This window comes from Myotis brandtii, unplaced genomic scaffold (genome assembly GCF_000412655.1).
Source record: "Myotis brandtii unplaced genomic scaffold, ASM41265v1 scaffold154, whole genome shotgun sequence".
NCBI lineage: Eukaryota > Metazoa > Chordata > Mammalia > Chiroptera > Vespertilionidae > Myotis > Myotis brandtii.
This window is the reverse complement of record NW_005355584.1, coordinates 9,735,616-9,760,332: the sequence shown is the minus strand read 5'-3', so window position 1 is coordinate 9,760,332 and position 24,717 is coordinate 9,735,616. Positions and strand designations below refer to the sequence as shown.

Sequence of the window (24,717 nt, the reverse complement as noted above, 5' to 3'; positions counted from 1 at the left end):
ATTCAGGCAATATTCAAATAATTGTCATATTAAGTATATTCTGCATCTGTTGGTTAGTAAGTGTCATGCTGTGTTGAAATTAATGTAACTACAATTTTCCCATATTTTATTCTAATAGAAGTGAAACAGGTGCTAAATTGCCTGGACTTAAGTGCTGAAGATAGCAGTAAAACTGGCTTCTATTTTTACTAGTTATATGGGAGCTGTTTAGCAGATCCAGTTGCTCAAGTGTGCTTTTGGATGGCAGTTCAGTTTCATATACTGGCCATATCGGGGCAAGGAGAGGCCATGGGAAAAAAATAGTACAGCATTTGATAATGTCAGCATCTGTTATCCCTGTCAGAGAGACAGTTGAAATGTTTGAGTTACACCAGTGTCAGCAGATGCCCAGAGTTTAATATGTACTCAGTTAAAAATGAACAGCTGACCTAAGTGATGAATGTGACATTTTAGAGTGATTGAAAATACTCTTAGATATGTTAAGTTAAACTTGTAACACCAGAATCAGTATATAATTTTACTTTTTAAAATGAATAACAGATGCTGTCATTTTATTTTCTAAGGATTATACTCAATATTATAATCATAAGATTCTTAGATACTGGGATGATTTAAATTAATTAAAAGTTTTTATACCTATAGAATAATGAATATAACTCGTTATTATAAAACATGGGTATAGTAATACCCTTTGAATAGTTTTATATAGGAACCTCTACTTTTGAGGTGTATATTTTCAGATTTTGATATTTAGGGCATGCACAGTTAAATGGAATATGAAGCATTGCCATTCTTTTTGTGGATGATCAGAAAGAAGGTTTATGCTTAAGTGTTAAGCTTTGAGTTATTTTTTCTTTGAAATACAGAACTTTAAAATTACGAGCTTTTTGTAATTTTCAGTAAACATGCAATAACTTATATGCCATCATATCTAATAGATTCATTCTCTCATTTTTTTTCTAATCTGATAAAGTGAAAATCAACTTTGACAACTACCTACCTAGTTGTCTTATTAAACAGAGAAAAGTATAGTCACCTTATAGCTATTCTACTAATTTGTGACACAGAAATTTAAAAATATTATTATGCCTTTTGTACATGACTAAATATGCCAGTTGAAATAATACTTCTAATAATAAATGATTAGAATATTAATATTTTTAATGTAAGTCTACCATAGTAGCTAAAATAGATACTGCTTATTAATTAAGAGCTTATTTATACTTTTTATTAATATATAAATATAATACAAAATAAATTTTGTATAAAATATGGAAGTATTTTGATATCTCTAACATACAGTATATAGTGGGTCTTTGATGTTTATAAAAATAGACTTGTAATTGCATAGTACCATTAAAAGAAGGCTATTCTGCCCTACCTGGTTTGGCTCAGTGGATAAAGTGTTGGCCTGCAGACTAAAGGGTCCCAGGTTCGATCCCAGTCAAGGACACATGCCTGGGTTATGGGCTCAATCCCAGTGGGAGGTGTGCAGGAGGTGGCCAATCAATGATTCTCATAATTGATGTTTCTATCTCTCTCTCCCTCTCCTTTCTCTCTGAAATCTATAAAAATATATTTTAAAAAAATAAAAGAAGGTTGTTCTATTTGTATGAATTGGTTTCTTGACTATAGTGTTTTTATTTTGAGTGCCTCCTTTGGATAAAATAAATTCAAGGATAATACAGATAATAAATTAATTTCTTTTAAATATTTGGCAGTCTGTTACCAATGTGCTCTGTTGACTTACAGCTGTGACCCAGAATTTTGTCATTTTTCTTGCATAAATCTTACATTTTAATATATTCTCAGTACTGACTCAGCAAAAAGACATGATAAACTTGAGAAAGACAACTTTTTTCCTTTGAGAGTATGATTTTACTTAAAATATAGTCTTTTAAAATTATGACTATGTTTATAGTTTTCAAAAAAGAAAACCTAAAGCAAAAACTTGCTTCAAAAAATTCTCTAATATCATTAAATTATAAATTTATAAAACTATGAAGAATAGCTGTTACAATGTAGATGAAATCATCTTTTGTTGTATCTTTTCTTAATAAATCAGTCAACCCTATTAATGTGATATACTTAAATTAAGATCAAATTGTGGAAACAGAAAACAGATCATGTGTATATCTCGTTCTTTTGTGCTAGTAATACTTTTTTTTTGGTGTTCAAATATTAATCATGTAAAAGAATATATTAATCATGTGAGTACTAGGTTTAAAAATGTATTATGTTTTAAATGTAAAAGATTTGAAAGGAGTTTCATGATAATTTTAAATCTATTTCAGTAGAGCTTTTTTCTTTATAAAATATAAATCTTAGTGACATTTAGTTTTCATCTATAAGCAGTAGGTACATTTTATGATGTTGTTATTCCCAAAGGTCATCTCTGTGATTCTAGGTTAATATACCATATGAAGGTCATTTACATGGAAAGAAGCAAGGGCTTCTTTTAGCTGCAGTTTATTTTCCTCTTGGCGGTTTATTGCCTACCAAAAATACATACTTCTTTACATTCCATAGCATTGTATGTTCATATGGGTACATAAAGAAGTATGTACTCTGAGTAGGTATTACAAAGTTGTTAGCTGTAAAAACATGAATTGTTTTCCCATTTGTTAGTAAAACATTCAGCTTACCGAAGTAGAACAATGGTAGATCATTTGTAGAAACAATCAAAGACTAAACTTCATAAAAAATTTACCTGAAGCATTGCATTAATGCCATTCATTTATGGTTCCTTGTTGGTGGACATAAACTTCTAAACATTGACCAGTTATCTGTTGTACTTTATCCTGGTTTGGTCCTTTTTGCAATAGCTTTATAGAATCAGTGGAGTTTTTACAGAGTGTGTTTCAGAAATTTATAAGATCAGCCTAGTATTTCTTCAGAGTCTTCAGAGTGAAATTCTTCTTATTTTGTAGTGTGCTTCTAGATCCTACAAGTAGATAGTAATTAATTTGGTACAGATTCTTTTTTATAGACTAGTTATCTTATTAAAAACTTAACCAATCAACCAATTAGTATTTCTTCTGATATTCACCCTAAAGTTGAAATGACAGTGAGAAAAACCAGATCTTTTTAGAGCAAACTGAAGTTTTCTATTTTTATTTATTTTATAAAAAAATTTTTAATTGAATTTCTTAGAGAGGGGGAGGAAGGGAGAGAGAGAGACAGAGACAGAAAAAGAGAGAAACATCAATTGCCTACCATAGGTGCCCCGATCAGGGATTCAACCCGCAACCTAGATATGTGCAGTGATCAGGAATCAAACCTGCCACCTTTTGGTGTATGGAATGATGCTCCATCCAACTGAGCCACACTGGCCAAGGCTAAACAGAATTTTTAAAGATGATGAATTTTTTGTTAGTTGTTTTTTTTTAAGGTTACAGATAAGAACTCATGATCAATTGAAAACCTCTTTGTCGTTCCTTTGTCTTCATTAGCTACTAATCTGAATTTTACATTTTGAATTAAATACAATTCAAACAGAAGTATATAAATACTTAATTTTGGTGAGTTTACCTCATTTCTTTCTTTTTTTTAAATATAAAGGACAGCTGTCAGAACAGTTACCTTGTCCAAAGTCTTACTTAAAATTTTGAACTGAAAGTATTTGCACTGGGTTTTAGCTTGATCATTCATCATTAAAAGATATAATAGTTGCCTTTAATTATTGTGGTAGTAAACAGTTAATTTAAAAGAAGACCTTAAGAAGTTTTCAGATTTGGGAAAGGAGGGGTAAAAAGGCAGGGAAAGAATTTCTGCAGCCTGTGATAAAAAGCTAGTGCAGCTCACAGAGAGCAAATTAGAATGTAGCAGGAGATAGGGCAGTACTACAGCAGTTTCAGCATTGCAGCATTAGAATTTCACCATACACATTCTGACATTTTTGTGGCCAACTTAGAGTATATATTAAAAAGTGTTTTGTATTCTGCCAAGTTTCTTTCTTGACTAAATCTTGAAATAGTTAATAGTTTTTAAAATTTAGCATACTTTGGAAGCAGGGTGTAATTTACTAGGGATGCAAAATCATGTAATCTGAAACAATAAAAGACTTAACCTTTAATAATATAAATGAAAGTAATGGATTTGTACATTTTTTAGATAAAGAGTTACCTGCCTGATATTTGAACAGCATTCCTTTTTACACTGCATAAGCTCTCTAGTGGAACTGTGAAATTAGGCTTTGCCCGGATAGAATTTAACTTAACAATAAAAACATATATTGAGTCAGTAATAGGTAAGCATGCAGAAAGTCATAAATAAGCATCCTTAAAAGTACAGGCTTTGTGGTGCTGTTACCTGTGAGATTAGTGTCATGCAGCATTTGCAGCAGGAAGAAAGGTAATGACCTAGAGAGTCACATCAGCAGCAGCCATCTCATCTTGATTGTTCCTTCACTCAATCCGCTGATTCAGCACTTCTTTTCATAAGTCGGTGAAGTCAGAGGGAAGTATCAGTGAACACAGAATCTCACCTTTTAAGATAAATTTGAAAAACAATTGAACAAACAAAAATAAGTCAGCCATCTTTTCCTTCTTCCTTCCTTTACCCTTAAAAAGAAATAAACCACAGAAAAAATTAATCAATACTGGCTATTTGATTTGGAATGTTATATTACCAGTATTGCACAGATATGAGTAGCTTGTATCTGTTGTACAGAAAGTTAAGCAAGCAAGGAAGGTTGCTACAACGTCCAAGATACTGAACCTCTCTTATTTCTCAGATGAAATGCTTCGGAAGAGGGGGAAAAGTTGCAGAGCAAGTTAATTTTATAATCTAAAACAGCCGGAAAGCCAAAAAACAAAACACACCTCACTCTCCCAACTAACCATAAACATTCATACTATTTTCCTTTGCCCACCAGAATACATTGGGTTCTTCTGACTTCTTAGGAAATAATTCTGCATCTTTCTTGCTATGAGATTTTTTTTTTTGGTGTTTCATTTCCAGGAGTAAATGGTAAATCTGTATTGAAGCTACCTTGTCATATCCAGAGGTCAAGTCTGCAAGCAAGGTCAGGATTTCCACATGGTCACTACAGATGTTAACTTAAATTCTTCCCTCAGTGGCTACAGGCTAAACTGTTACAGCTTTATAGGCAGCTAAGCATTTGAAACATGCACTCCCAGGCAAACAGGCTCTCTTGTGCCTCTCTCTTCCCTGACCATATTTAGTCAACCATAGCAAAAAATAGTCTCCCAGCTGTCGATTGTCGATCCAAAAGCTGAGGAAGCCTCTATCTTGCTTTCTGCCTATTGATTGTTCATCCTGCGGTCCAAACACTGCTTTGCCATTTGTCCTGCCTTTTTTTTTTTTTTTTCTTAAGCACTGCCAAATAAAGCGGTCTCTCATGTTTCCACTTACATTTCCCAGATATTCACTGAGCTTGCGCTGAGACTGGGAAAGCCTGATGCGGCTGTCACTATACTTAGAAGCACTGCAGAGAAAATAGGAAAGAGGAAAAATATTACCCTAGCTAGTAGCAAGACAGTCTTTAGACAGATATGGAACAAATAGAATATCTGTGCTCTCAAATTATATTTCATAACCTGAATTTTTGTTGGTTAAAAATATTATGCATAATGATATTTTGCATACTTAGAGGCCTGAAGGGATTTCGTAGTATTATCTTGAGAGCTAGTTTTTGCTATACATACTCTTTAAATTTAATGAATAATATTTGAATGGAAAATACGTAGAAATGGTAAGTAGAACCTGTATATTGAAGGTGGAGAAAGATCATTAAGGAAGAAGGGAGTAGTGTGTAAATGAAATTTTGGAAGTGCTACTTAAAACTTTTAATTCTGTGTCAATTTTTATCTAATTTTTTTTTGTAGTGCTTTTGTGAAAAACAGGGTCAGGGATGCTTTTGAGTAATTGTGTACTTCTGTATTAAAACCATATATACATATATAACTATTAACATGCATTTTATTATTAATTAAATTCTATTTCATTTTCAAATGTTAAGTGGTGTTTTTCTCCCTTCTGCATCACCATTTTTCTTTAATTTTGTGCAACAGCATTAGGCATGATCATTTCACATTTTATTACAGACTAAAATAGTCATTAACCTATATATAACTTTGGCACATAGCATATGTCTCAAAGGAAAAATACTTTTGCTCTAAATTTTAATACCATATTCACAATAAATTTTAACATTGAAATTTATTTTTTAACTAAGGAGAAAAAATATTAGAACATTAAATCCAACAAACCTATGGAGATAAAATTTAAGATCTTATAAACCTAAAAATGTCCAAGAGAAACCAACTATGCCTTGTTCTTAATTTAAGTATTGATTCATTTAAGAATCAAGAAAAACCATTATCAGTTTTCTAAGTTCATTCTCTTACAAGGGAAGTTTGTCCTTCACACTGTTTTTGTCTTTAACATTTAATACCATAACAGTCAAGCTTATGTAGATAGTTGCTAAATTTAAAGAGCCAGCTTTCATAGTTATTGAAGTAATTTTACACATACTGTGAGAAGGTGACACATGTCTCAGACTGTAAGATGGGGTAATTTTCAGGTTTCTAAATTACCCTAGATTTGTTAACCATTTTGTAGCAGTGAAAGTCCCCCTCCCCCCCTTTTTTTCAGCAAGCACATATAATGTATTAAGTGTCAGGAATTCTTCAAAACCCTTTTTTAATTTTCATAACAGCCCTATGAGATAGGCTTTGTGATTCTCACATTTTATAGATGAGGAAACTGAGGCATAGAAGTTAAGTAAACTACTCAAGTCACCAGCTGTTCAGTTTGCTACAGCTAGAATTTGAACCCAGATAGTTTGGCTACAGACTCCCAAAGCTCTTCACCACTATTCTTTGCCACTGCTCTATATTGTAATAATGAAATCAGTTAGTGAATTATACTCTTTGGGACTGGAACATACACCAAAAATACAATGTTGCTAATATCCTTCCCTCAGTATATTCAGAGAGATGATTGTTTACTTGACTGTTTGTTCCATTCAACAAAACTGTGACCTTCTTATCCTACATGTACAAAAGAGATATAAAGATAAGTAAAATGGGGTTCCTTGCTTATTGCAAGGAAGGAGAAATAAGCCCTAGCTGGTTTGGCTCAGTGGATAGAGTGTCAGCCTGTGGTCCAAAGGGTCCCAGATTTGATTCTGGTCAAGGGCACACACCTTGGTTGCAAGCTCCTCCCGGGGAGGCAACCAATGTGTTTCTCTCATATTGATGTTTCTCTCTGTCTTTTCCTCTCTCTTCCACTTTCCCTAAAAATCAATAGAAAAATATCCATTTTGAGGATTAACAACAAAACAAAACAAAACAAAAAAGGAGAAATAAGGACTCACTAGTCACCTAAGAGATCATTTTAGTGTCTTTAGTTTAAGAGTGATCAAGAACTTACCTCTTCTGCAGCCTATATTGTCATTGTATATCTTTCTCATTTTGAACTAAATTTTACACTACCAAATTCCTAATTAATGAATTTAAGCTAAAATAATGAACCTTTAAATTATAGTATCTGTCAAAAAGAATTTGTAGGAAAAACACACCAAAAACAGAATTTAAAAAACATTTAAGTAACGCCTATTCTCTGTAGTTCTTTCACCTGTCTAACCTAACAAAAACCATTCATATTAATTTAAATTGATTACTATGGATAGCATTTGGTATATACCCTCCTAGACTTGTCTGTGTCCATTCAGAGAAGGGTATGTGTTGGACTTCTCTGAATGAAAAAGAACCAAAAGAACTTCTTGGTATTGATCAGCTTTCTTAATAAGCTCCTTTATGGTTTCTGGACTAATATGCTTTAACTATTATTTGAGGGATTGTTTATTAGCAATAATAACTTAGCAAGCATTTATTGAACACCTAATATGTGCTGTAGTGCTATTCTAAAGTCTTTTTATATTAAGTAATACTAATATGTAAGGCCTTCACAGTTTAACTATGGTTTGTTTGGAAAAATGTTGCCTATCTCTGAAGATAGATTGCAAAGCATGGCAAGCCCTAAAAATGGACCCAGAGCCATTTGACTATCACATACCACTGCAGACAGCTGCTTGTCCCCTCTGCTTCTCAGAACTCATTTGTTCATCATTCAGCAAACGTTTGAGTATTACCATGTGCCAGGGATTATGCTAGGCTCCACTATTAGTTGTTCCGGAACTTAATGCTTCTTTGGCAGTATTCACAAATGCCTGCTTAACTGGTAGTAAGATGTTATCTTTAAACCATCCATGTCCTTAACTTCTTGGAAAACAACCAGATTGAGAAGTACAAAAGAGTGCTTGAGCATTAAGGAAAATATCTCAATATCTCATATACTATGCTCCGCAAGTGCGGGTCTATTGGCTTAATAAAATTAATTGACTTATTGAACCGGTACCACTCTCATCCCAGCAACTCTATGGGCCTCGGTGCTTGCAGCGTAACACTAGTCTCCTCTTAAATAACTAAGGAGCTGAAGTGAACATCTTCAGCTCCATCTCAGCAGACACCTTATGTTCAGAAGAGAAGTCACTCCTCTTAGTTTTCTTCCTTTGAGCTATCGGCAGTGTAACATGGGAATGTACTTCTGAAACGACTAGTAGAATGGGAGGTAGTAGGAGACATGGTTCCATAAGAACCAACTTCTCAGGAATATAGAGAATGTTTAATAATGTGACTTAATAAAAACTTGATGGAATTAATATGAACCACACTTTTTAATTTAAAACTTGTAACATTTATATATCTTGCCTACCAGGGTAAAGTTGCAAATTAAAATTTTTAAAAAATATATATATTTTATTGATTTTTTACAGAGAAGAAGGGGGAGAGGCCTCCGACCCCCAGCTCCGAAAGCTGTTCACTATGGCTCTTTTTTTAAACATCCATGAGAGAGAAACATCGATCAGCTGCACACCCGCTACTGGGGATGTGCTCGCAACCAAGGTACATGCCCTTGACTGGAATCGAACCTGGGACCCTTCAGTCCGCAGGCCGACGCTCTATCCACTGAGCCAAACCGGTTAGGGCACAAATTAAAATTTTTAAGATAGTAAGCCTAAATATTATCTTAGTGTTTTAACTTAAAAATTTTTTGGATCAAACTAACATACATACATATTTTAGTCAAATACTACCACAAAGCTTGTAATGAAGATGAACTGTCTTTTGCTTTTATTTCTCTTCATTTCTTTGTGTCCCCCCCCCAAATAACTTATCCTATAATTTCTTAATTTATATCACTATTTTCTTTAAATTAATGTATTTACATTATTTTTTAATACATTTTATTTTTAATAAAGCTTTTTTCACATGATTTAATACTTACATCTTTAAAATTGTCCAAGAATCGTAAAACTCCAATAAATCCTGTTTCTCACATAGCCAAATGTGTAGAGTAACAGACAATGTATGGCATTAGTATCATGATTATTCAAATCTGAACATTCAAGTAGTGTGATGTTATACTAATATTTTTCCTCATTAAGAATCTGAGTCAAAGTCTACAGAATATCTAGTATTTTGTTTGAATCCACTGAATGAGGAGGATTAGAATCCTTTAATTATTGAAAGCAAACTAAAGTAGGAAAACTTAGCTTTTATGAGGTTCATGAATGTGATTTAGGGGTTTGTAGACTCAAAATTATAGGTTAAGATTTTTGTGTGAATTTCTCATGGTAGGAGAGTCCAAAGCTTTCCATAGATTTCTAAAGAAGTCTGTCGTGCCTGAACAATGATTGTAACTTCAGTACAGCCACTGAAGGGTGTTTTTAAGCTGTGATTCTCATTATACTTTGGATCATAAAACTGTTTAAAATCTGAGAAAAGCTATAAATTTTCAAATTGGGGTATAATTTTTGAGGTTCTTGGATCTTCCAAAACTTGTTCTCAGACTTCTTGGACTTGCTATATGGGATTCATAAACCACTGCCATTAGGAAACATGTTCTGGCTCATATTAGGCCTTAGTCTCATTATTTTAGAGACTTATCAGTTTCATTTACACATATTCTGCACCTTCAGACTGTTTCTCTATACGTTTCTGACATTTCTCTATTTCAAATTTTTATCTCACATACTAGAGGCCTGGTGCACAAGTTTGTGCACTAGTGGGGTCCCTCGGCCTGGCCTGCGGGATTGGGCCAAAATCGGCTCTCTGACATCCCCTGAGGGGTCCCGGATTGCGTGAGGGTGAAGGCCAGGCAGAGGGACCCCACAGGTGCATGACTGGGGCCGGGGAGGGATGCGGGAGGTTGGCCAGCCAGAGAGGGACTACAGGAGAGCTGCAGGGCATGCCTGACCCATCTTGCTCAGTCCCAATCAGCCAGACCCCAGCAGCAAGCTAACCTACTAGTTGTAGCATCTGCCCCCTGGTGGTCAGTGCACGTCATAGTGACTGTTCGACTGGCCGACTGCCCCCTGGTGGTCAGTGTGCGTCATAGTGAGTGGCTGAGTGGCCTTAGCATATCATTAGCATATTATGCTTTGATTGGTTGAATGGCCGGCTGAATACTTAGCATATTAGGCTTTTATTATATAGGATATCACCTGGGTAATATATATCTTACTATTACTTCTTTACCTTTTATACCCTATTGGTACAATTTTAAAAGCTTTTATTTCCTGTGTTTACTGCCTTTTTAGCTGTGGAGCAGTTATCTTAGGTTATAGTCTTAAAAAAGAAAAATTAATGGATAAATATGTTAAGGGAAATTTTTTTCCAAATAGCCAAGATCTGAAAACAGCCCAAGTGCCCATTAGTACATGTGTGGATAAAAAAGCTGTGGAACATTTATACACAATGGAATATTACTGGCCGTAAAAACAACACACCAACATAGAAATCTTACCTTTTGTTGACAGCATGGATGAACTTGGAGATCATTATGTTAAGTGAAATAAGCTTGTCAGAGAAAGACAAATATCATATAATCTCACTTATATGTAGAATCTAATGAACAAAATAAACTAACAACCAAAGTGGAGACAGACTCATGGATACAGAGAACAGACTGACGAGGACTGGATGAAAGAAGATGAAGGGATTAAGCAAAAAAACATATATTTATAGCATATAGACGCAGACAACAGTGTGGTGATAGCCAGAAGAAAAGTGGGGTTAGGGCTAGGTGGAAGTGGGCAAACGAAGGGAAAATCGGGACAAAAAGAGACTTAACTGATGCACGATGCAGTGTTCAGATGATTTTTTATTGAGTTGTAAAACTGAAACCTGTATGGTGTTGTGAACTAGTCACCCTAATAAATTTAATTAAAAAATAGAATATAAAATTGCAAAAAAAAAAAGCAAAATAAATTAAAGAACAATTACTGGGTAAATATGTTAAGGAAGATTTTTTTCCTCCAAATTATATTATGAATTTTCCACATAAAACATTTCTGTTAAGAAAAGTTACTGATGTATATGGCAGGAAAAGTTGCTTCTAATTTTACTTTTCTTTGGGGAGGATGGGCTTACTTTTCTCTAAGAAGCATCATTTCTTGATAATTAGCTTTCCAGCTCTTTTATGGTTTAACTAGATGCCCAGTGCACGAATTTCGTGCATGGGTTGGGTCCCTAGGCCCGGCCGGCAATCAGGGCTGATAGGGACCTTCTGGCTGCTGGCTGGATCCTTCCTTCCCTGGCTGCCGGTTGCCAGCTGGGGCCTTCCTTTGTTCGGTGTCACCCCCTGGTGGTCAGCGCATGTCATAGCGAATGATTGAACTCCTGCTCTTCCCGTCGAACTTCCAAGGGGACACTGCATATTAGCCTTTTATATATATAGATCTTTGGTGCTCTTTAGGATAACTGCCTTTTTTATTTTGGAAATAACTTGTTTCTGATTCTTAAATTTCAAATATTAGATTATAATGACCCATTTTATGTGTTTTGACATCAGCTGGTTTTAGCACTACTAAATGACATAGATTGTTAACTCTCTCTGCAGAGTTCATGTTAATCTTCAAGCTACATAAAATTTGTTTCAATTATTATTACTATTTTTTTGGCACTGGTACTTTTGTTACTTAGTTGTTTTTTATTAACTCTTCCACTAGTATATACTATTCAAATTGAAGCTAAGAGATTCCACAAATCAAAATTGTTATCCTTATTAGGGTATATTTTTTAACCCTTTGGTATTTTTAGTCTCTCATGGTTCTTCTCTATAGCACTCCCATTCTATTTTGATTCTGTTTTTTAGTTAGTAACAGTTTGTTTACTTCTTAAAATATTAGAATTCTGTACATTTGAGTTTTAGAAAAATTGAAATTTTTTTGTCTGTGCATAATATTCTTTAAAGAGGAATATTTTCATTTGACTTCAAAGGTTTTTTGAATATTTTTTCAAAAAAACTAATTAAATATCAAATTATGTAAATATAAAAATAACATAATTTTGACTTTCAGTGCAATGCGTGTTTTACTATCTAAATTACCAAGACCATGGATTGTGGATGAGAAGAAAGATGATGGTTATACTGCCTTGCATCTGGCTGCCCTTAATAATCACGTGGAAGTGGCTGAATTATTGGTACATCAGGTAGGAAAAGCAATTCAATAATTTTTAACAATTTTAGACCATTGTCATTCATTTATTTATTAGTTCATCAGCTACCTATTAGTGTGCTACAGTAAAATCCCATGATGATGCACATTCAGAAATAGTACACATTCAGCCTTCTAACACTGATTATTAAAGGGAGGGAAAGGTGTGCTTGTGTGTCCCTCAGTCCCCAGTGTTCCCTCTGCACAGTCTTCCTGGATTGGTCCAATGAAATGAGCAAAACTACAAGGAATTTCCCAGAACTACTGCCACTGTTGTGGAAATGTCAGTCAGCCACAGGACCAAGAACCATCATTTGATATCTAAGCTGATGTGGCCAGTTGCCATCAGGTAACACCAGGCTATAGCCAGGATCTGGGGGTTCAATTCATGATTGCTGCTGGACCTGTGGAATGTGTGGCTGGATAGCTGATACACTCACCTTAGTCATTTCATTCATTTCCAAAATAAGACAACTTAACTTTTTATGACTGAATTTTTTTGGGACCTATTTATTTTAGTTTATAATGTTTTAGTATATTCAGCAAAATATTAAAAATGCTTCAATCAAGTATATGCTGTATAGAAGCACTGAAGTTATTAAAAAATTATCTGTGATCCCTGACTTCAAGGAGTCAAGTTAAGAAGATGCAACAGCAGAAAAATTTAGGAGAGAGCACATTATGTGCAATTAAATCCTAGATTATAAGGTAGATCCTCCATAAACTATACAAGTTTAGATAAACTACACAAGTAGATAAAGAAATAGTTCAAAAGTTAAACTACCTTTCCCCTGACATTTTAAGCCTTTATTATTAAAATTCTTTTAGAAGTATTGTTAATTATAATATGTTCTTTTTTATCCTAATCCAAATGGCAGACCAATAACACACCATCTTTGTTATTGTTGCTTTGTAGTAAGACTTGAAATCAGTTAGAGTAAGTCCTCTAACTTTGTTCTTCTTTCTCAGAATTGCTTTAATATTCTCGATCTTTTGAATGTCCATATGTATTTTAGAATCAGATTATTAGTTTCTCTTAAAAAGTCTTTCTGGGAGTTTGATTGCTCTCATAGATATTAGTTTTATCTTTAAGTTTTGATGCTATCGTAAATTGTATTGTTTTTAAAAAAATATGTTTTTATTGATTTCAGAAAGAGGAAGTGAGAGGAATAGAAACATTAATGATGAGAGAGAATCATTGATCGGCTGCCTCCTATACACCCCAATTGGGGATTGAGCCCGCAATCTAGGCATGTGCCCTGACCGGGAATTGAACTGTGACCTCCTGTTTCATGGGTCAATGCTCAACCATTGAGCCACACTAGCCTGACATAAATTATATTGTTTTAAAACTTCAATTTTGTATATTGTTAGTGTATAGAAATACAATTATTTTTTGTATATTGATCATATATCCTGTGACATTGCTTAAATTACCATTGGTCATTAGGGAAATAAATTATAATCACATTGAGATATTACTAATTATCAACTACAATGATTAAAATTAAAAAGTCCAGAAAAACCAAGTGTTGATTAGGAGTTGGCACAATTAGAATACACGAACATTGCTGGTGTTTTTTCAAAGCTGCCATTTTAAAAAACAGTTTCTTATAAGGTTAAACATATTTCACTATACAACTAGCAATTCCACTTCTGAGTATGTACCCAAGAGAGCTAAGGACACATTTCCACACAGATATTTGTAGCAGCTTTATTTATAATAGTTTCAAAGTGGAAGCAAGCCAAATGTTCATCAGCTGGTGCCGGATAAACAAATTATGGTACATCCATACAGTGCATACTTACTACTTTGAAAAATCTAAATGATGGAAAAGTTCAGGAAACTTGAAAAGGAAATTCCTCACAGTCATAGCATTACTGGAGTTTCAGCTCTGCTTGATGCTTCAAGGAAGGGCACAGTTGGGTATCAGAGTTGTAATCAGAGAGCATGAATGATTCTAATACAAACAGGATGATAAAGTCTAATCTTTTGAACCTGTAGCCCTTTTCTTAATTTCCTATTTTTTATTATGCCAGACATTGTGCGAGGCAGTTTTGCACGTTACTTTTTTTTTCTGTTAATCCTCACCCAAAGATATTTTTCCATTGGTTTTTAGTCCCCAGTGTTGTCAAATTTTAACTATAAAAACTTTGTTGTTGTTTTTCAGGGTAATGCAAACCTGGATATCCAGAATGTGAACCAACAAACGGCCCTCCATCTTGCTGTTGAACGACAGCACACCCAGATTGTTAGGGTAAAGTGCTTACTAACATGAATCTTAGTTTGCAGTTGTAGTTTAACTAGACAGATTTCTAGAATGTTTTGGAAATTTAAGTAACACATTGTTAGATTTCTCAGAAGGCAGAGTTATATGTAAAAGTTATGATTTTAGACTATTTTATATCAGTTTAATTTATAGTAGGGAATATCTTAAAACTCTGATATTTAAAGTTTTTATAATTTTGTTGCCAGATTTGTGAATTCCCAGAATATTAAATCAAAGAATTTCAAAGTAGCTTATAAATTAGTTTTTAAAAAGTACATTCCCTCTTAATTTATATAATTGAGACTGAATTATAATTTAAAACTTTGGCTGGATGTTTGCTGCATTGATTCCAAATAAAAGGTTTTTATTTTATTAACCTGGTGATTCTAGACAAAATATTTGAAAGATTATCTTTTAAAAATTTTTTTGGTAGGGCAGTGATTCTTAAAGTGTGGAGGCTGAACCAGTAGCATCAGCGTTGTTACCTGTGACCTTAGTAGAAAAGCAGATTTTTGGGCCCCACCTCATACCAATCAAATCAGAACTTCCAGGGGTGGGAACTGGCAGCAATCTGATTTAATAAGCCTGGTAATTCTGATACACGTTCAAATTTGAGAAACACTGCCCTGGAATGAAATTGTATGTGATCTTTTTGAAGCAAAGTAAAAACAAACAAACAAATAAAAACAATTTGCCAAGCCCTAGCCGGTTTTGTTCAGTGGGTAGAGCTTCAGCCTGTAGACTGAAGGGTCCCAGGATCGATTATGTGCCTTGGTTGCAGGTTCTATCCTGGCGCCCTAGTTGGGGTGTGTTTGGGAGGCAGCCAATTGATGTGTCTTTCTCACATCGATGTTTCTCTCTGTCTCTCCCTTTCACTTCCACACATTCTCTCAAAATCAATGGAAAAATATCCTTGGGCGAGAATTAACAAAAATAAACAAATAAAAACAAACAAATAAAAAAACCATTTGCCAAGATAAGTAAGACTATATGCTTGAGATTGGTTTCTATGTATGCTGGTTTTCGAAAACTCTGATAGCATTTGTAGAAAGGATTATGAAAATTGTTAAAGCACCACAAGCAAAATCTTAAAGTTATATTTACTACTTAAAATGTCTATTGAAATATATCAACTCTGCATTTTATGTTGTAGTTTAGCAAACACTTCACATTTATTGTTATTTAAAATTCCTCTTGCTAAAAATTCTTAATTTATCTATGATATTTGGACTTCCCTATGAGCATACATTTGGAGAAAACTGATCAAAGAGAATGGAATAAAAAATAACTTCTCCTTATTTGTTTAAATAATAGAATAATTTTGAACATTATTATTTGGTCCTATTAGAAGTACTTAAAATATCCCACTTCACATGTCTGAAATTAAAAGGAAAAAAAGTCCTAAAATTTCTCTAGTTATTTTGATCTTAGAGTAGATGAATTAAACAATGTATTGGTTCTCATTTCTTTGTTTTCTTTAATTCGATACCCAGAATCATCACTATTTGTAAGGAGCCGCAGGGTTATAGAGTAGTAGCAAGCAAATACGTAAGAATTACTAATGGCAGCTCCTCCAGGTGGGCTCTCTCACTATTGCTTTAGATATGTTGTAATTTCTTGTGGGTGGGGATACTTTAGCAAAATGAGATGTCTTTCTCTTTTAGCTTTTGGTCCGTGCTGGTGCCAAATTAGATATTCAGGATAAGGATGGGGATACTCCTTTGCATGAAGCTCTGAGGCATCACACCTTGTCTCAGCTACGTCAGCTCCAGGATATGCAAGATGTGGGCAAGGTCGATGCTGCCTGGGAGCCATCCAAAAACACAGTGAGTAGAGATAATCTTTAATTCAGTACCACTGAAAGTCATCTCCCTAGTGACTACTAATATCAAACATCTTTTCTTTGGCTTTTTTGCCACCCACATCTGTTTGATGAATGTTTGTTCATACCATTTGTTCATTATTTTGTTGAGCTGTTTTCTTACTATTGAGTTTTGATAGTTATTATATAATCTGAATGCAAGTTTTTTTAATCAGGTATGTGATATCCACATGGTTTCTCCCAGCTTGTGGATATCCAGTTATTCCAGCACTGTTTGTTGAAAAGACTGTCATTTTGTACTGAATCACCTGTTGTATCTTTATCCAAAATCAATTTTAACCATGTATGTGAAGTCTTTCTGAATCTGATATTCTGTTCTGTTGATGTATGATGTTTAGAACTATTGTCTTTAGCTATGTGATACCAGCCCACTGTCTTGATTACTGTTGTTTTTGTTTTTTCAAATATATTTTTATTGATTTCAGAGAGGAAGGGAGAGGGAGAGAGATAGAAACACCCATGATGAGAGAGAACCATGGATCGGCTGCCATGCATGCCCCCTACTGGGGATCGAGCCCGCAACCCCAGGCATGTGCCGTGACTGGGAATTGAACCTGTGACCTCCTGGTTCATAGGTCAATACTCAACCACTGAGCCATGCCAGCCGGGCTGATTACTGTAGTTTTATAATAAATGTTGAAATAAGATAGTATAAAACCTCTAACTTTTTTCTTCCAAAGTTGTTTGACTATCCTAAGTCCTTCACCTTCCCATATGAATTTGAGATTCATTTTTAAGAATGTAAAGGGGTTCTGTGACCAAAGTATTTGAGAATTGCTGCTCTGACTCCTGTGTGCATCATTTTTCTCATTTTAAAATGAGGGAAAGGGAATAACTATCTCTATAAGGTTATGAAGATTAAATTAATTTATGGAAAGTGCTTAAAATAATTCTTGGTTCATTGTAGACACTTTGTAAATGTTAACAATTATTATGACTGTTTTCTGGTAAGATGTTTGAGTCAATAGTTAGATGATAACAGAACCTGATTTGTTTTGTTCTCCATTTCTTGGCTTAATTCCTAGGTACTGGTTCTTTTCTTACTTGTCTCTCCCCTTATTGTTTCAAGTTGATTCCTAGTAGCTCCAGAACCAAAAGAAAGAAAGTACTGTTTCTTTAGCATCTCAATCAGAAGTCCTGTTCTTGAGTTTTATTGGCCTTAATTGACCTGACTTGGGTTATGTGTCATCCCTGAACTAATCACACAGACAGGTTGATATCTATGACTGGTTTGATCCATCATGGTCCACCTCTAAATTGGAGAGTATGCCAATCCTCAAACTATATGCCTGAGAAAAGTGGGGCTACAGGGGAAGGGGGAATGGATATTAGGGCTGCAACTTATCAATGTCCACCATATTTATATGACCTGTAAATTCTTACCAGACATGCATCTTTATATATAACACACACATATGCGTGTACATGTATGAATTTGTATGTACATATTCTATATACACATTATATATGTGGGGTATAAGTAGGTTTACAGTAGTTTTTAAGGGAAATAATATAATAATAAATAATAATGCAAGAATTAGCTGTGTTTCACATATTCACAACTGTAAACCTACTTTTTCCCACCCTATATTGGTGGTAGGAATTGATAAAGAGAAAATAATGACTCTTTTTTCATTTGATTTCAGTTAATAATGGGACTTGGTACCCAGGGGGCAGAGAAGAAGAGTGCAGCATCTATTGCCTGTTTCTTGGCTGCTAATGGTGCTGACCTTAGCATTCGAAATAAGAAGGGTCAATCACCACTTGATCTCTGTCCTGATCCAAGTCTCTGTAAAGCACTGGCAAAATGTCATAAAGAAAAAGTCAGGTTTGTATTATATATTATCATAAAACTTGATATTTTATGCATAAGGTATCATGTAGTTTCATAACAGACTACTTGAAAATGCCCTTGTCTTTGCTCTTCCTCTACCTTTTTTCCTTTTTCTTTTTAAATTAAATTTATTGGGTGACATTGGTTAAGAAAATTATGTAGGTTTCGGGTGTACAATTCTATAATACATCATGCTATTCCTCTATCTTTGTGTTGGCCCTTTCTTAAAAAATTTTCCTATAGAGATCATGTCTCTTATTTTATGTTGTATTCTCTACGTTATTAAATACTAGAGGCCCAGTGCACGAAATTCATGCACTCGCGGGGGGGGGGGGGTGGAGGGGATCAGCCCGGCCTGCACCCTCTCGCAGTCCGGGAGCCCTCGGGGGATGTTCGACTGACAGCTTAGACCCGCTTCCCAGGGGGAGCGGGCCTAAGCTGGCAGTTGGACATCCTTAGCGCTGCCGCGGAGGCGGCGGGAGAGGCTCCCGCCACCATCGCTGTGCTCGCCAGCCATGAGCCCAGCTTCTGGCTGAGTGGTGCTCCCCCTGTGGGAGTGCACTGACTACCAGGGGGCAGCTCCAGGGTTGAGTGTCTGCACCCTGGTGGTCAGTGTGCGTCATAGCGACCAGTCGTTCTGCCATTCAGTTGATTTGCATATTAATTAGCCTTTTATTATATAGCAGAGGTTCTCAACCTTCTGGCCCTTTAAATATAGTTCCTCATGTTGTGACCCAACCATAAAATTATTTTCGTTGCTACTTCGTAACTGTAATGTTGCTACTGTTATGAATCGTAATGTAAATATCTAATATGCAGGATGGTCTTAGGCAACCCCTGTGAAAGGGTCGTTCGACCACCAAAGGGGTCGCGACCTACAGGTTGAGAACCGCTGTTATATAGGATAATACTTTATGAATAATAAATTTAAGAAACTTTTCTAAGCCAGTCTAATCTTCCAGTACTCCTGTATGTTAGAGAAACTTGTCTATAAGAAAAATTCTCACTAGTGAAATTGCTGTGATTAATGTTATGTGTATTTAAAATTTTAATAGACTCTAGGAAAGAAAGGCAGTTTACTTGCTAACAGAATATATCTCACACAAACTCTAATATTCTAGCACCCTGCACAGTGCCTGATAGGCACTCAGTAAGTATCATTGAAGAATTGAAAAATTAAACAAATGAATGAACCACTTCCTGATGGAGTTTTTAAAAAAATGATCATTTCACACTTGCCTTCTTTTCTAAAAGTAAAATGTGTTGGTGATTTTAATTATTTATGATAACAACTAAATTTCTTATTCAAATTATAGTCATACAAAAGGTACATCTCATTAGTTTTTCATCCAAATGATGCTATACAACTATAATTGCCCTTTATACCTCTTTCTTGTTATTGAACATTTCAGGAGTTGTCCCTTGATCTTTGGGCTCTCTCTACTCTCTTGCCTCTCTTATAACTTGTGTAGTGATGAAAAGACATCTCTTTGGAATCCATGCATAAAGTAGTGTTATAGGGAAATTAATATAATGAGTTATGTACATTTCTTTAAGTCTAACCTTAAGGGGCATAAAATTCTATTATAGGATGACAGAATGAATCTAAAACATATAGATACAAGGCACTATAATTACTGCAGTAATAAGTTTAAGACTGAGCTCTAAGATGAAACTGCTTTGTGTGTGTGTGTGTTTGTGTGTGTGTGCATGCGCTGGTGTGCGGATGCATTTCATGAGTTTCTGAAGACTGTAGTTGTTCATATACATGTGTTTCTATGTCTTGTATCTTTATATGTATAGCTGCATTGTCTTCCTATAATAGAATTTTTGCTCCCTAAGGATACAATTAAAGAAATGTTGGAACAGCAGCTGCAGTGACTTATTTTCCAAGTGCCCTTGTCAGTTGTGGACTTTATAGATGCTTCATTTCTTCCTGTCTGTAGTTAGGATAACTAACATGGACTCTAGTTAGGATTTTCTTTTTATTCTTATACCTTTCTCGGCTGGTTCTACATAAGCAAAACAAGTTCTGAGTGAAACTGTTTATGCGAAATTTTTAACTTGTGATTTTTATTTCTGTGTTAGAAGATTTGGATTCACCGTTTTCCAATGTGTGAGAACTTGTTCAATTTGTATTTCAAATAGTACTACAAATAGGTGAAGATGCAGAGATGTATATAAAATAGAAAAATATAGTATACAGTTTTTCATATACAGATGCTTAATTTTTTAACAACTAAAGCTATTTTTATATATACTAATGATGCTCTAGATTTTTTAAAAACCATTTTAACTATTGAATTTGTAATATAAATATTCTGATACGCTTGATTTGAAATATTTTTTTTTATTAGTGGTCAAGTGGGTTCTCGAAGTCCTTCTATGATTAGTAATGATTCTGAAACCTTAGAAGAGTGTATGGTGTGCTCAGATATGAAGAGAGATACTCTTTTTGGCCCATGTGGACATATTGCTACCTGTTCTTTATGTTCTCCACGAGTCAAGAAATGCCTCATCTGTAAAGAACAAGTTCAATCTAGGACAAAGGTAATATATTTTTAATATGATATTTTATAATTTTATGGAGATCTTTGAAACTACAATTAATGATAAATAAAGTTATAAGATGCCTTGTGTCTACTTAATTTTGTTCTTCTGTTCTAAATATAGGAATGTATAATTTATATATTTATTGAGACCACTTAGGAGATTCCTTCTTTATATGTAAATTATAGTCATTAAAAATAATCTCCTGTTTTGCTTTCAGAATACCTATAACCTAAAGATATATTTGATTCCATTTCGTTTTGTAGTTACTTATAAATTGCCCCCTTTCTGAGTACATGAACTGTTTTGTATTTATCTTTGTAAAGACTATAAATTTTTTTTTGTAGAATGTCACATATTCTGGATTTGTTTGATTTATTGATCATGGCATTAGTTTGTTTTTCTATAGCCTCTATATTTCCTGTAAACTGGAAGGTAGGTCTAATGGCTTGATTAGGATCTGCTTAAACATTTTTCGCAAGAAAATGTCACAGATGATGCTACTCGTTTTGTATCATTTCCTACAAGGAGGCAAATAAAGTTTGATCATCCTGCAATTAGTGATGGCCAAATTCTGTATCCACTCTGAACTTTTCATCTTGTCAGACTCCTTTTTCTTTTTAAGAGATACTCTTTTCTGGGTTACTGGTTTCATTCTTTTCCCAGGTAAACTCAGTGCTTTATCATCACTGTGCTGGCTTACTCATTTTGGTTTACTGAAATAATGAATTTTCTTTTTTAGTTTTTCCGTGTGTGTGTGTGTGTGTGTGTGTGTGTGTGTGTGTGAAGTGAGATTTAAGTTTCTTACAAATGATTCCTCTCAAGGTGAGGAGCTTAGACCAAACATGTTGGTTTTCTTTGGTTTCATTTATGAAGTTTTTTCCATTCTGGTTTTTTATTCTTTTCATTTTTCTCTTGATGCTTTCTAATCTACTCATTATTAATTAGAAAGGACCTGGCACTAATTATCCTAATGAATTAGCAGGCAGTAACTTAAAAGGTGTTACCTTACCAGTGCTTCTCACATTTTCATATGGAACCTTCTAAGACTGGATTTTGTTGTTGTTGTTGATATGATCCAAATGACTATATCTTTGGTAAAATTTTGGCATAGGAAAAAGTATGAGGAAGTTATTTTTGGATAGGAGATACTTGAGTGTGTGTAGCTGCTTTACCTATTGGTAAAGGTGAGGAAGATGAACTAATAACACTGATTGTATGCTGGGCACTGTATTAGCATTTTATATGCATTATTTATCAACTTTGGTTAATAAATAAATGTGGATTATTCTACTTGGCACTAATAACTTACCTTAGTTAGCTGCTTACAAAGTAACAGTTTGGGAAAGAATCTGAAAGAATAAACACCCAACCCGTTCTCTTGTTTTTAGATTGGTCTGTGTATTCTGCTTTTGTGCTTGAGACTTTATGTTATATTAAGCCTATTCCAACAAACCTTTATTGACTTGTTTTGTAGTCAAGATATAGATGTATATGATAATTTCCTGCTAAAAATTTATAATCTCTTGGCAAACTGTGACTTAGGTTAAGAGCTGCTCTGCCATATAGGATGTTGTAGGTGCTTTAAGACATGTACTAGTATAGTGAGTTCAGAGCCCCAGCAGAGCCTCAGATATGGAATAGCCCTATTGTCTTCTAGTCCAACTGTAGTATTTACAGTTGGAAAAACTGGTGCTCCAGGAAGTACACAAACAGTTGGATGATAATGCAGTTTTCTTGATTCTTAAGTTCTTTCCACTGTGTTAAGATACACAGACAAAATGAAAAACAGTGTCTACAAGGGAGGATTGATAGAACAGGGAGGTTGAGTGGAAGGAATATGCTGTCATTTTTTTAGACCAGTTCTGAATTCTAAGAATTAGTAATCTTTCAGTTTGTTTTTAAACTATGAAATTTTCAAACTTGTAGAAAAGTACAAAAACTAACATACCCACCAAATAGATTTGCCAGATTGGTTGCAGCCTTTGAAGATAAAGAAATAGTGACCCCAAGTGGTTAAAAAATATACACATCTTCAATGAAGATAAATTATAAAACTAGTAATTGGAGGAAGGGAGAATAAATAAGCTTAGTTTCTTTAGCAATTAAAGAAATACAAATTTTAAAATTATGAATTATTGCCCTAGCCGGTTTGGCTCTGGATCGAGTGTCGGCCTGCAGACCAAAGTCTCCCAGATTTCATTCCTGTCAAGGACATGTACCTCAGTTGCAGGCTCCTCCCTGGCCGGGGCGTGTAGGAAGCAACCAATCGATGTGTTTCTCTCACATTGACATTTCTCTCTGTCTTTCCCTCTCTTCCACTGTCTCTAAAAATCAATGGAAAAAAATCCTCGGGTGAGGATTAACAAAAATTATGAATTTTTATTAACTATTCTTATCAAATTAGTGAAAATAAATTTAAAAAAACTATCTAGGGGAGTGGGAAATGGGCACTCTCTTTTTTTTCAAAAATTTCAGAGAGGAAGAGAGAGAGAGAGAGAGAGAGAGAGAGAGAGAGAGAGAGAAGCATCAGTGATGAGAGATAATCATTAATCAGCTGCCTCCTCCATACCCCCTACTGGGGATTGAGCCTGTAACCGGGCATGTGCCCTGACTGGGAATTGAACCATGACCTCCTGGTTCATAGGTCAACGCTCAACTATTGAGCCACACTGGCCAGGCTGGTTACTCTCTTAACTGCTGGAGGCTGCATAAATGCTTCACATTTTTGAGAGACCATCCTCACACTGTACATACACAAATCTTCATAATAAACATACTTTAACCCCTAGAGCAGTGATGGCGAACCTTTTGAGCTCGGCGTGTCAGCATTTTGAAAAACCCTAACTTAACTCTGGTGCCATGTCACATATAGAAATTTTTTGATATTTGCAACCATAGTAAAACAAAGACTTATATTTTTGATATTTATTTTATATATTTAAATGCCATTTAACAAAGAAAAATCAACCAAAAAAATGAGTTCGCGTGTCAGAGGTGACTGGCTCACCTGTGTCATAAGTTCGCCATCACTGCCCTAGAGTGCCGAGGAGCACGATCGTGCTCCTCCTGTTTTTCGCCAAAAGTGCAGGGAGCGCTATCTTGCTCCTCCTGCAGTGTCACTATTAGATGCTAGTAGTTCACTCTTTATTGACAGATGGCACCTACTTATGATGCCGAATGTTTGTAGTTCTAAAATTGAATATGTAACTTCATTTACTTTCGATTCATAATTTTTTTCCTAAACTGCTGTAAAATCAGCAAAAATGCCTTGGCAATTTTAGCATAGTTCCTAAGATATTGGTTGGCACTCAAAGGGTTAATATACTAATTTCATTCCTGGAAATATAACCTGAGGAAAAATTCCAGAAGAGGAAAAAAGTTATGGTTATAAAGTGTTTGTTTTTTTTTTAAATAACAGGGGATTGGGTAAATAAATTTGCTAGATTATTTTAAAGTCTTTATAAACAATTCAGATACATAAAGAGTTGCATTAGGAACCATTTAAAAAAAACAGCACATCATTATATATAGAGAGAGGTGAAGAGAATTCTTTTTTTTAAAATTAATTCTTTATTGTTCAGATTATTACAGTTGTTCCTCTTTTTTCCCTCCATAGCTCCCCTCCACCCGGTTCCCACCCCACCCTCTG

The 24,717-nt window shown here is 34.7% G+C and overlaps 1 protein-coding gene and 1 long non-coding RNA gene across 2 annotated transcripts in view; one reads left to right on the top strand and one right to left on the bottom strand.

Moving 5' to 3' along the window:
- MIB1 (mindbomb E3 ubiquitin protein ligase 1) overlaps positions 1-24,717 on the top strand; it is a 95,836-nt gene that overhangs the window by 57,174 nt on the left and 13,945 nt on the right. Inside the window, exons 13-17 of the mRNA XM_014535964.1 lie at positions 12,392-12,524; positions 14,701-14,787; positions 16,464-16,625; positions 18,328-18,509; positions 20,873-21,065. Of these exons, the coding sequence (XP_014391450.1) occupies positions 12,392-12,524; positions 14,701-14,787; positions 16,464-16,625; positions 18,328-18,509; positions 20,873-21,065 (757 nt within the window). The remainder of the gene's footprint in view (positions 1-12,391; positions 12,525-14,700; positions 14,788-16,463; positions 16,626-18,327; positions 18,510-20,872; positions 21,066-24,717) is intronic.
- LOC106725296 lies at positions 2,241-5,279 on the bottom strand. The gene is made up of 3 exons (XR_001361159.1): positions 4,993-5,279; positions 4,312-4,486; positions 2,241-2,944 (listed from the first exon to the last, which is right to left on the bottom strand). It is a non-coding gene; the product is annotated as an uncharacterized LOC106725296 (long non-coding RNA).